Genomic DNA, 14164 nt, shown 5'->3' with positions numbered 1-14164 from the left:
TTTACCACAGTCATTGCATTTTACAGCATAAATACCTGATTTATCTAAATCGTTGGTTTTGTCCTTTGTCGAACCAAGGTAGTTACTTAGTTTGTTGTTGTTTTTATAAACAATGTCATAACCATGTTCATTGAATTTTTTTAAAATTTGTTAGTTATTTCGGATAAAAAACTCATGGATACTCGTTGATTTTTAACTTTTTCCTGTTGTGAGTATAAAGTTGTAAGGTTTGAGTTTCTCAGTAGGGCACGGCCGGAGGGCTCCAGTCGTCCCTACGCTTGCTGTTCTCTGGATTTTCTTAAGTTTGTTGATGTTATATGCTTAACTCAGTGCAGGCCACCAAACAATGGCGCCGTAAGTAAGAATGGGTCGTACAACCGCTGTGCAAGTCCATAGAATCATTTCTGATTTAAGACCCTATTTTTGCCCAAAGGTTTTACTGAAGGCATAGAAAGCAATGCTCGCCTTCTTAACCCGCTCTTCTATATTTAGCTTCCAGCTTAGTTTAGTGTCCAAAATTACACCTAAATATTTTGCGCTAGAAGAAAGTGATAAGATTTGGCCGTTAAGCTGAGGTGGAGGGAAGGCAGGGATTTTTGTTTTAGTTATAAAAAGCATCAGTTCCGTTTTACTCCTAGGCGACAGCTCGTAGCCCAGTTGCTAACTTTTTTCAAAGCCGTGTCAGTGATTTCGCTGATCACGGTTAAAAACTTTCCTGATACAAGTACAACCAGATCATCCGCATATGCCACTGCCCTCACTCCACTTCTCTCAAGCTTCACGAAGATATTGTTCATGACAAGGAGCCATAAAAGGGGGGAAGAACGCCACCCTGAGGCGTACCCCTGTTGACGCACTTAAAACAGTTTGAATTTCCTAAGCTTGCTTGAATTCTTCTCTCTTTTAGCATTGAAATAATCCAACTACTGATGTAGTCTTCTACTTCAAAAGTCACTAGGGCCTCTAGAATAGATTCGGTTTGGACATTGTTAAAAGCTCCCTCTACATCTAAGAAGGTAGCTAGGGTATTTTCTTTAAAATGGATGGAGTTCTCAATTGTTCGAACGACTTCATGGAGGGCTGTTTCCGTAGATTTGCCCCTCATACAAGGTTGCTGCGCTAATATGAGTTTTTAAGATTCGTTCTAAGGTTTTAAGTATCCTTCGCAGATTCATGTCCTCTTTTGTCCACTTTGGGTATGAAAACCACGCTAACTTGTCTCCAAGACTTGGGCACATGATTAAGAAGAGGGCAGCCTTTAAAGATTTTTTCAAGCCATGTAACTGCTATCTCTTTCTGATTTTGCAGCATAATAGGCAGAATATCATCAGGGCCTGGGGATTTATACGGACAGAAAGTGTTAAAAGCCCAAGCTATATTTTCTCTTGTTATCAAGGAGTTTACTTGCTCTGTCTTAACTGATAGCAAGGTGGGATTTATGTTCACTTCAGAGCAGTCTTTATATGGTTCATAGAATTTGTGTTTATGGCAGATGTTGAAGATTCATTTTGTCATTTTGCCAACTTCAATTTAAAATATATGTTTTCAAAACAACATGTTGTTTTAAAAATATATTCTTAAATAATATTCATTTCCAAAAAAAATGAGGTATTTTTTATGAAAATCAGTTCAAATTGTCTTCGAAAAAAAAATTTTACGATTTCAACCCAGGCATAGAAATTCGAACGTTTGGACATCGAACAAAAATGTTATTTTGGCACGTAGTACGATAGCTTGGGCACCAGGATTTGATCACGGTTTTTTGAAGAGGAGTTCAATACAATCATTTTTTACTATGGGAGGGGCGTCTATCTCCCCCCCTTTAGGAGGGAGGGGTTATTTTCTAAAAAAAATTATTAAAATACAAGGGCAACACTTACAGTTATAAATAATACCATTTCCGAAAGGCAGAATTGTACATTTAATTCTAATTTTTAAATCAACATATTTCAACCAATTGTTTTTGAAATAATCGATTTCAAAGTAAAAAATAGACGAAACAAACTCATTAATTAGTAGTTTTGTCCAGACTGTGAATTTTAATAAAAAATTGACTCATGTAGAAAACTGCCTCAATTGATTCCCAATGTTTCCAGTTAACCTTTATGTAGTTTCCGAACTTCGTTTATCAAAAAATTGGCTAATTATGCATTTAAAATAATTTCTACTTCATTTTCGTATGTAATAGTTATAAATATTACTAACAAGAATGAGTACAAAGTTTTTTCTGCGCGAAATTAATTTTTTAAGAGGGTCTATCAAGGTGCCAAAAACGTGTACTTTTAGAGCTCTGTAAATCAAAAATTTGTGTAAATATGTTATTAATCGTACTTGTACTCATTATTTTACTTATTTTTTAATAATATTATAAAAAAGAAATGGTAAAATTGTTTTTTTTTTGTTACCGTACAGTACTTTAAAAAATGAGTCCACCGAAAGGCAAAAAACTTTTACTTGCAGAGCTCTGTACATAAAAAATTTGACGAGATATGTAAATAATTGTTATTATATTTCATTATTGATACCTTTATTTATAATTAATCTTGCAAAAAAAGAATTCTCAAAAAGTTAAACCTATCAATTTAATTCCGCTAAATGAGCGAATTCCCACACTGTGCGCCGATCACGAGGGTTGGTTTAACGAGTGCAGGCTAAATGGTCGCTGAATCTCTTTTTAATGCTTCTTTTCGTTTGTCAAAAGTATTCTTTACCACAGTCATTGCATTTTACAGCATAAATACCTGATTTATCTAAATCGTTGGTTTTGTCCTTTGTCGAACCAAGGTAGTTACTTAGTTTGTTGTTGTTTTTATAAACAATGTCATAACCATGTTCATTGAATTTTTTTAAAATTTGTTAGTTATTTCGGATAAAAAACTCATGGATACTCGTTGATTTTTAACTTTTTCCTGTTGTGAGTATAAAGTTGTAAGGTTTGAGTTTCTCAGTAGGGCACGGCCGGAGGGCTCCAGTCGTCCCTACGCTTGCTGTTCTCTGGATTTTCTTAAGTTTGTTGATGTTATATGCTTAACTCAGTGCAGGCCACCAAACAATGGCGCCGTAAGTAAGAATGGGTCGTACAACCGCTGTGCAAGTCCATAGAATCATTTCTGATTTAAGACCCTATTTTTGCCCAAAGGTTTTACTGAAAGCATAGAAAGCAATGCTCGCCTTCTTAACCCGCTCTTCTATATTTAGCTTCCAGCTCAGTTTAGTGTCCAAAATTACACCTAAATATCTTGCGCTAGAAGAAAGTGATAAGATTTGGCCGTTAAGCTAAGGTGGAGGGAAGGCAGGGATTTTTGTTTTAGTTGTAAAAAGCATCAGTTCCGTTTTACTCCTAGGCGACAGCTCGTAGCCCAGTTGCTAACTTTTTTCAAAGCCGTGTCAGTGATTTCGCTGATCACGGTTAAAAACTTTCCTGATACAAGTACAACCAGATCATCCGCATATGCCACTGCCCTCACTCCACTTCTCTCAAGCTTCACGAAGATATTGTTCATGACAAGGAGCCATAAAAGGGGGGAAGAACGCCACCCTGAGGCGTACCCCTGTTGACGCACTTAAAACAGTTTGAATTTCCTAAGCTTGCTTGAATTCTTCTCTCTTTTAGCATTGAAATAATCCGACTTCTGATGTAGTCTTCTACTTCAAAAGTCACTAGGGCCTCTAGAATAGATTCGGTTTGGACATTGTTAAAAGCTCCCTCTACATCTAAGAAGGTAGCTAGGATATTTTCTTTAAAATGGATGGAGTTCTCAATTGTTCGAACGACTTCATGGAGGGCTGTTTCCGTAGATTTGCCCCTCATACAAGGTTGCTGCGCTAATATGAGTTTTTAAGATTCGTTCTAAGGTTTTAAGTATCCTTCGCAGATTCATGTCCTCTTTTGTCCACTTTGGGTATGAAAACCACGCTAACTTGTCTCCAAGACTTGGGCACATGATTAAGAAGAGGGCAGCCTTTAAAGATTTTTTCAAGCCATGTAACTGCTATCTCTTGCTGATTTTGCAGCATAATAGGCAGAATATCATCAGGGCCTGGGGATTTATACGGACAGAAAGTGTTAAAAGCCCAAGCTATATTTTCTCTTGTTATCAAGGAGTTTACTTGCTCTGTCTTAACTGATAGCAAGGGGGGATTTATGTTCACTTCAGAGCAGTCTTTATATGGTTCATAGAATTTGTGTTTATGGCAGATGTTGAAGATTCATTTTCATTTTGCCAACTTCAATTTAAAGTATATGTTTTCAAAACAACATGTTGTTTTAAAAATATATTCTTAAATAATATTCATTTCCAAATAAAATGAGGTATTTTTTATGAAAATCAGTTCAAATTGTCTTCGAAAAAAAAATTTTACGATTTCAACCCAGGCATAGAAATTCGAACGTTTGGGCATCGAACAAAAATGTAATTTTGGCACGTAGTACGATAGCTTGGGCACCAGGATTTGATCACGGTTTTTTGTAGAGGAGTTCAATACAATCATTTTTTACTATGGGAGGAGCGTCTATCTCCCCCCCTTTAGGAGGGAGGGGTTATTTTCTAAAAAAAATTATTAAAATAAAAAAAAATATTAAAATACAAGGGCAACACTTACAGTTATAAATAATACCATTTCCGAAAGGCAGAATTGTACATTTAATTCTAATTTTTAAATCAATATATTTCAACCAATTGTTTTTGAAATAATGGATTTCAAAGTAAAAAATAGACGAACAAAAAATTTTTTAAACTCATAGTCCGGTCAATTTAGACATCCTAGGTTACATTTATTCCCAGCAAGCTGAAAATTGGTAGGATTGTTGGAAACACCATCATAAATTAAATCTAAAAAGTCATCATCGATCCGAGGTCTGGAAAAAAATTTACGGGGGGTCAAAGGTCACAAAAACTGGTTTTTCACGATTTTCAGCAAAATGGTAAATCTTATCCAATATTTTTCAATGCAAGAATTGTAGACCAGATTATTATATATAAAAAGTTTCATGACACTTTTTTTCCTAAGACCCACCGTTTCTTAGGTATAACGATTCAAAAAGTTGAAGATGAGTCGAAATCGTCATAATCAGGCCTATTCTGAAAAAAATCTCCCAACTGAAAAGTTCCTAAAATTTCATTATTTTTTAGCTTGGATTTCGTTCTTCAATGGTTAAGAATATAGGGAAAGCAAAAAAAAAAATGGAAATTTTCACCATTTTTCCGATAGGGGCCCTTCTCCCGAAACCATTTCCTTGAGAATTTTTTGAACGAAAAAAAGCCAATACTTTATGAACTGGTTGCGATAGAACTTTTTTCTATCTGTTTTTAGAACAGTCATAAGTGTAGCTATCAGCCGTTTTAGGGTTGTCCATTCTCTATTGCACACCCTGTATATATTCAGACCTATTCTAAACAAAAATTCTCAAGGAAATGGTTTCGGGAGAAGGGCCCCTATCGGAAAAATGGTGAAAATTTCCATTTTTTTTTTTGCTTTCCCTATATTCTTAACCATTGAAGAACGAAATCCAAGCTAAAAAATAATGAAATTTTAGGAACTTTTCAGTTGGGAGATTTTTTTCAGAATAGGCCTGATTATGACGATTTCGACTCAATTTCAACTTTTTGATTCGTTATACCTAAGAAACGGTGGATCTTAGCAAAAAAAAGTGTCATGAAACTTTTTATATATAATAATCTGGTCTACAATTCTTGCATTGAAAAATTTTTGATAAGACTTACCGTTTTGCTGAAAATCGTGAAAAACCAGTTTTTGTGACCTTTGACCCCCCGTAAATTTTTTTCCAGACCTCGGATCGATGAGGACAATCCTACCAATTTTCAGCTTGCTGGGAATTAATGTAACCTCACCCCCTTATTTTAGTCTAATTTGACCGGACTATCATTAATTAGTAGTTTTGTCCAGACTGTGAATTTTAATAAAAAATTGACTCATGTAGAAAACTGCCTCAATTGATTCCTTATTGAACAGTGAAAACTGTATGTTTCTCTGCCTTCTAGGTTTTGAGAAAATTGAAAAATAAAAAAATATAATTTAAAAAAAGAAAAAATCTGATAAAATTATTTTTCAATTTTTTCAAAACCTAGAATATTATTTAAGAATATATTTTTAAAACAGCATATTGTTTTGAAAACATATACTTTAAATTGATAACGAAGTTGGGAAAATGACAAAAAAAAAAAAATGGAATTTTTGAACTTTGACAGCGTATAATTCAAAAGTGGGTAAAAATTTGACGAAGCTAGAATTTTTTCAATGGGTGAAGGTAAAAAAAAAAGTTACTCTCATTATGTTCCATCACTCTGGAAAAAGGAGTAAAAATTTAGAGTACTCTTAAATAGAGTGAAGGAAAACGACATAAAAGTGTTGTTTTTAAATTTTTTAAATCTGCAACAAGTTTGACCTGGAAAATTGGGACTTGCGGACATGAGATTTTTTTAGATTTTTGATATACATAAGTCATAGAATAAAAACGAAGATATTGTTTATAATATCGTGATAATTGATGTTAATGTGTGGGCATCACATTCCAGTAACGATATCTCAAACGGGATTACAAATCCCGTTCATTTTTTATACTACGGTACCAATTTTTATTTTTCATTTTAGATTTGGTTTCATGCATGATTCGCCTTTACCAGACATACACGATTCACACGAAGTCAAACGAACGAAAATTGAACTCGAACGGGACAAAAAATGGATGCGAATGCTACAACAGTGGGACCCCAACAATGAAAAGCTACGAAAACGTGTGTTTAAAGGAATTCCAAACAGAGTTAGATGGCTAGCCTGGAAAAAGCTTCTTAATGTCGAAGAGTCCATGAAAAAAAATCCTGGTATATATTCCCAAATGCTGGAATGGGCAAGAAAATACTCTACTGAAGCTAGACAAATTGACTCAGATGTAAATCGACAATTTAGAGATAATGAAGTTTATAGAAAACGTTATAGTGTCAAGCAGCGTAGTCTGTTTAATTTACTCAATGCGTACAGTATATATAATTCTGAGCTAGGCTACTGTCAAGGCATGTCAGGCGTTGCTGGCGTACTACTTCTTTTTATGGATGAAGAAGAAGCCTTTTGGGCACTCAATACACTGATTATCGATAAAAAATATGCTATGCATGGATTATTTATTGAAGGTTTTCCAAAACTTACGCGATTTCTCGAACACCACGATCGCATTTTGGCTAAGTTGATGCGAAAACTTCATAAGCATTTTGTGAAACATAATGTTGATGCAATTTTATATTCCATTAAGTGGTTCTTCGTTATTTTTGTTGAAAGGGTAAGTTGTTTTATTAAATAACTTTATTCTTCATTAACGATGTCCGTTTTACTTTTTTTTTTTGTATAGATTCCATTTAGTTTAAGTATCAGAGTTTGGGACGTGTATCTTCTAGAGGGAGAACGTGTAGTTACTGCCATGGCTTATACAATTCTATATCTACACCAGTCTGAGCTTTTGAGATTAAAAGATATGGATGCAATTATCGAGTATTTGCAGGTTAAATTACATAAAAATTTTGGATATAACGATGATTATGTAATGGAAGTACTCGAACATGCAATGAAGAAGTTAAAGAGCTATAGACTTGATGTACCACCAGCACCTAAATCTATAGAGTTTCCACAAAAACCATTAGGCCAGTTGATTGAACCCGAATTTGAAAAGAAAGTCGGACATAGAAGGTCAGAGTATACAGAGAATGAAAGACAAGTCATTAATGATGTGATATCCAGGTAAACATAACTGTTTGAAATGTTTTGTATGTGTTTTTAATATACTTAAACAATTATAAGGCAAGAAGCAAATGCAGTTGAAGTACAATCCACTGTTTCCTATGAAACTTCTGAATGCGCTACTGGTATGTCTATTTTTGAATTGTTAAAGCAATTTATTTTTATTTTGTGCTTTGTTTGAAACAACATTTTTGTCAATATTATGTTATACATATTAATATATCACGTATGACTAACAAGGGGGCAAGCTATAGCATACGTCTTGTGCGTTCCGTCGAAGTTTCCAACTGACAGTCCGATAAAACACACTGCGACCCATGAGCGACGGATCGGACGGACGCACAGTGGTGCCATTCTTCGTTTTTGGCGACAAAATTCATTTGCACGGCCATTTCTGGACGAAAAGTCATGAAATTTGGTACACTGAATGATTATAGTATGGAGAATACGAAAAGGCTGCCAACTTTTTTTTATTCAAAATGGCGGCTCCAAAATGGCGGAAAGAATGAGCGTTAAAATAGAATTTTCATTTTCAAAACAGTATATAAGCAAGAAATTGGGCTAAAATCATGTCAAAAAGAAGTTAGATTTAAGATTTAGGACTCATAGATTAATATTCATTACAAAAAAATCAAAAAATTTGAAAACAAAGTCCAAAAAATGCCAATTTAGTAAAACACACTTTAAGACCTCTAATTACGCTATTTCATGCATTTTTTTTTAATTTATCACAATTTTGAGATCTCTTCTATTTATGTTTCATAAGAAAATTGAAAATATTGGGGTTATATGGTTGCCAACTATGTTTTTAAGTAAATATAAGAAAACATGATATAATGAAAAATTTCAATGTTCAATAAAACTGAGAATTTATTTTTTCCGTAAACCAAAATATGCTTTTCTAATAGATTTTAGCATTTTAAATTCAAATCCGGAGTCAAAAAAAATCTATGACGTCACGTTTCGAAGATATAAATTAATTTTGATCTGCTTATATCTCAAAAACGTGACGTCATAGATTTTTTTTTACTCCGGATTTGAATTTAAAATGCTAAAATCTATTAGAAAAGCATATTTTGGTTTACGGAAAAAATAAATTCTCAGTTTTATTGAACATTGAAACTTTTCATTATATCATGTTTTCTTATATTTACTTAAAAACATAGTTGGCAACCATAAAACCCCAATATTTTCAATTTTCTTATAAAACATAAATAGAAGAGATCTCAAAATTGTGATAAATTAAAAAAAATGCATGAAATAGCGTAATTAGAGGTCTTAAAGTGTGTTTTACTAAATTGGCATTTTTTGGACTTTGTTTTCAAATTTTTTGATTTTTGTGTAATGAAAATTAATCTATGAGTCCTAAATCTTAAATCTAACTTCTTTTTGACATGATTTTAGCCCAATTTCTTGCTTATATACTGTTTTGAAAATGAAAATTCTATTTTAACGCTCATTCTTTCCGCCATTTTGGAGCCGCCATTTTGAATAAAAAAAAGTTGGCAGCCTTTTCGTATTCTCCATACTATAATCATTCAGTGTACCAAATTTCATGACTTTTCGTCCAGAAATGGCCGTGCAAATGAAAACGAAAAATGGCACCACTGTGGGACGCGATGGAAAAGTGGCCGAATTTGAAACTTTTTAATCCGGTTGATCCGTTGACATCAGTTATCAAAAATCAGTTCGGTTTTAGAAGTGCACTCCGGGGAATGTCAGATCTGTGTTTTTTCATTTCCGTTTTTATGAATTGTGAACTTTCATTGTTCATCAGTGAAGAAATAAATTGTAATAAAAGTAACATTTAAGTCATTAAGACATTTCTGAGTTCAATATTTTGTCTAATTTCTCATGTAGATTTCAATTTAACAATGCCGCAGTCATACCTTTAACTGATAATAATCTGTAATAAAAAATATGTTATTAAATCTGGTTTATTAAAAATAAAAAGAACGAAGATAATAGTTTAAAATTGTTTACATCAGAGAACACCAGAACTTCCTTAGTGCACATGCAGCGAGAAAACATCGAACAAACCTAGGAATATGAAGTGACCTGTAAAAAAGCAGTTCGTCATTCAACGTATTCTGTGGGTCACCGTTTCCGTCCCATTCGTCAACATAAAGTATTTATTAAAACTTTATATAAACTATTTATATAAACTATTTATTGCCGCAACGCATTCGACGGATTCTATCGGTGGCTATGCGGGAACCCCTTATAGGGTCTTTTTTTTATTTCCTGCATGTTTATTAGGATGGGTCAAAAAAATCGAATATCTTTTTTTTTACTTTATACTCCGAAAAATCGATTGCTAGACACCTCTAGAATATACTCGCCATGCCCTACAGGCATTAGAGAATCATCTGAGAATTGTTTGAAAGGATTTGAATTTGATATTTCATGTAATGAGGCACATTGCGACTAATTCTCTAATTTTTTTACTAAATATTTTTTTTTTTTTGACGAAAATATGTAAAATTTTCGGAGATAATCGAGAATTTGACATTTTTTTGTCTTTAGGTTAATCTGCACAACAAAGTTCTCATAATAATTTTATTTGACGAATTCAATATGTTGGTTGGCTACAATGATAACACTGGTCAACAAAATTAAATTTGTTTTTTTTTTGGCACAAGAAGCTAAATATACTTTTCTGAAGGTTTTTACGATGCTGATTTCGAATCCTCAGTTTTTGAAATACAACTGTTAAATAAAACTTTATTTTTATTGTTTTTGATGTTGAGCTGTACTTAATGTGTAGTAATTTATTTTAAAGTAATTTGAAACCGTGTCCATGAAAACTGCTTATAACACAAATACTAACTTATATTAATGTAAAGTTTAAGTTCACTGATCAACAATATTTTTGGTACAAGAACCAAAATAATATACTTTTCTGAAGGTTTTAGGGGTGCTAAACTCGAATCCAAGGTCATAAATTCTATTGGCCTCGGTTTTGTTTGCGTTTTATAACGGTTGTATCTCAAAAACGGATTCCAGTAAATTTAAATTAAAAAAAGTAAAATTCTCAATCACATCCCAAAGTTTTACATATTTTCGTCAATAACTTTTAATACAGAAACATTACAAACAAAATTATTTAAGAAAAAATACGTTTTTCTCCAAAACAAGATAAAAAAAAACCCATTCTATGTTAAACAGGAGCCGAACAAATCACAAAAACGTATTTTCAAAATGGTAGCCAAACCACACATTTTTGAGACGAACAAAAATATATTTTTATGTTTGCCTCAATGTGCTTCATTATATGAAACATGAAATGTCAAATCCAAATCTTTTCCAAAAATTCTCAGATGGCCTATTTTAAACATTTTTGGGCATTCTCCTTTGTACTGAAAAATTCATAGTCCCCTAAAATCCCCACCATACGTTTAGGAGATATTCGAAAAACATTTTCTGTTCCCCAAATCGCAATGCATAAGGGTCATAAGAAAACTATTGAAATCAGTGGGTAATGGTTTGGATACGAATATCTTCTAAACGGTTGAAACAATCAATTTGATGCCAAGGAATATTTTGTATTACGTTTAAGCCCCTACAAGAATACATCTTGTTATGAAGTTTCAGTGAATTTGAAAATTTTTAAAAGTAAAAATTGTTTTTATAATTTTTTTTAACTTTGACCTCGAATATCTTTAGAATGGTTAGATTAATGAAAAAAGTTAATAAGGAGCAATCTGTTTCCTACAAGAATATGTCATGTGCGTTTGAATACACTGTGTTACAAAAACCAGGTTTCAAAATATACGCGGGCGGAGACCTATCACGTTTTGTAGAGCTAGTCGCACTGATTACGAAACGGTATTAAAAAATTCCCTAACGACCCCAAAATCTGGAGTTAAGGGCAAAAACACGTATTTTTGGACTTTCAATGGGCGCCAGGATTTTATAACGGTTTTTTTTTTAGAGGAGTTCAATACAATCATTTTTTACCATTGGAAGGGGGTCTATCTCCCCACTTCAGGAGAAAGGGGTTATTTTCTAAAAAAATTATTAAAATAAAAAATTAATTATAAAAAAAAACAACGGCAATACTTTCAGTTATAAGTGATACCATTTTCGAAAGGCAGAATTGTACATTTAATTCTAATTTTTAAATCAATATATTTCAAGCAATTGTTTTTGAAATAATCGATTTCAAAGTTAAAAATAGACGAACAAAATTAAAAAAAAAAATTAGTAATTACTATTTTTGTCCAGACTGTGAATTTTAATAAAAAATTGACTCATGTAGAAAACTGTCTCAATTGATTCCTTATCGAACAGTGAAAACTATGTGTTTCTCTGCCTTCTAGGTTTTGAGAAAATTGAAAAATATTTTTATCAGATTTTTTCTCTTTAAAAATTTTTTAAATGAATATTATTTAAGAATATATTTTTAAAACAGCAAGTTTTTTGAAAGCTATACTTTAAATTGATGTCGAATTTGGGCAAATGACGAAAAAAATGGAATTTTTGAACTTTGACAGCTTATAAATTATAGGTGGTTTAACTGAATCACATGTTTTATACATTTTTGAAAAAGTATATTGATCTTCTATCAGAAACTATTAACTATTAAAAATGGCTAAAAATTTGACGAAGCTAGAATTTTTTCAATGGGTGAAGGTCCAAAAAACCGTTTTATGCCCCTAACTCCAGGTAGAAATGGATAAATACAAAAAATTATTGTTTGTCCACCCTACATTTAGGAGATATTAAAAAAACAAAAATTGAAAAATTCAAAGTCCCTAAATTCCCCAAAATTACTATTTTTCAAAAATTCTAATTTCTGTCGTTTGTCAACCTCGAGTTCTTTACGTATTCCAAAAACCGTCGTTTGTCCAACATACGTTTAGGGGATGTACAAAAAACAAAATTTGTACGAAAAATTCATAGTCCCCTAAAATTCCCAAAAATTATTTTTTTTTAAAAATTCTAATTTCTGTTGTTTTTCCAACCTACGTTTAGGAGATATTCAAAATAGTCCGGTCAAATTAGACTAAAATAAGGGGGTGAGGTTACATTAATTCCCAGCAAGCTGAAATTTGGCAGGATTGTTGGAAACACCAACATAAATTAAATCTAAAAAGTCCTCATCGATCCGAGACCTGGAAAAAAATTTATTTGGGGTCAAAGGTCACAAAAACTGGTTTTTTACGATTTTCAGCAAAATGGTAAGTCTTATCAAAAAATTTTCCATGCAAGAATTGTAGACCATATTACAGTAGTCCCTCGATAATGTGAACTAATTAAAACAAGGAGTTTTCGGATTTTAGAGGGATTCACATTACTGGAACTTTTTCCAATTGCCATTTAACTGATTAAAACATTCTTAAAACCAATGAATATTACAGTTATTTTTAGCTCAGTTAAAGCCTGTACTAAATAAAGAAAAAAAATCAATAAAATACAAGTAAAAAAAAACGATAAGAAACTTCGTATAAAAAGATGTAAAATGTTAGCACAAAAATCTCCAGCCTGCAGCTCCTTTCAATATCTTAAGAAATGTCAAGTCAAATAACAGTTATCCACTTTTCAGACCTATACAAAGATTGCGTGCACGAACGAGAAAAACATGCAAGCTTTTGCAAAGGAAATTCACATTATAGAGCCTAAAAATTTTCGAAATTCACATTACAGAGATGACAATGAAAATTTTTGGCGATTCACATTTTAGAGAAATTCGCATTATCGGTAATTCACATTATCGAGGAACTACTGTATTATACATAAAAAGTGTCATGACACTTTTTTTTCCTAAGACCCACCGTTTTTTAGGTATAACGATTCAAAAAGTTGAAGTTGAGTTGTAATTGTCATAATCAGGCCTATTCTGAAAAAAGAACTCCCAACTGAAAAATTCTTGAAATTTCATTATTTTTTTAAGCTTGAATTTCTTTCTTCGATGGTTAAGAATATGAAAAAAAAAATGAAAACTTTCAACATTTATCCGATTGGGGCCCTCCTCCCGAAACCATTTCCCTGGGAATTTTTGTTTAGAATAGGTCTGAATATATACAGGGTGTTCGATAGAGAATGGACAACCCTAAAACGGCTGATAGCTACACTTAAGACTGTTCTAAAACCAGATAGCAAAAAGTTCTATCGCAACCAGTTCATAAAATATTGGCTTTTTTTCGTTCAGTGTATTTTAAATTTTATCATTTTATGTTTTCGTTCACTACAACCACGAATGAATGAATTTTTTTTTATAATTTTCTACAATAATTAGATGAGTACATAAACACTTTAAAAAATTCGTAGCTATTGCACTTTCCTTAAAAAAAATTGAAATCCGTTTTTCGATGCAAAATGTAAAAAAAGTATTTTATTAGCTATTGCACACTTTCCTTAAAAAAAATTGAAATCCGTTTTTCGATGCAAAATGTAAAAAAAGTATTTTATG

The 14164-nt window shown here is 32.4% G+C and overlaps 1 protein-coding gene across 6 annotated transcripts in view; it reads left to right on the top strand.

Moving 5' to 3' along the window:
- The window catches only part of LOC129906432 (USP6 N-terminal-like protein), a 442462-nt gene that overhangs the window by 61332 nt on the left and 366966 nt on the right, over positions 1–14164 (top strand). For all 6 annotated transcript variants that reach the window (XM_055982207.1, XM_055982211.1, XM_055982212.1 and 3 more), the window contains exons 4-6: positions 6613–7294; positions 7364–7749; positions 7810–7874. In XM_055982207.1, the coding sequence (XP_055838182.1) occupies positions 6613–7294; positions 7364–7749; positions 7810–7874 (1133 nt within the window). The remainder of the gene's footprint in view (positions 1–6612; positions 7295–7363; positions 7750–7809; positions 7875–14164) is intronic.

The sequence above is a fragment of the Episyrphus balteatus genome, chromosome 1 (assembly GCF_945859705.1).
Source record: "Episyrphus balteatus chromosome 1, idEpiBalt1.1, whole genome shotgun sequence".
Classification (NCBI taxonomy): Eukaryota; Metazoa; Arthropoda; class Insecta; order Diptera; family Syrphidae; genus Episyrphus; species Episyrphus balteatus.
Note: the sequence above shows the minus strand (reverse complement) of the source record. Positions and strands in the feature narration are given on the sequence as shown.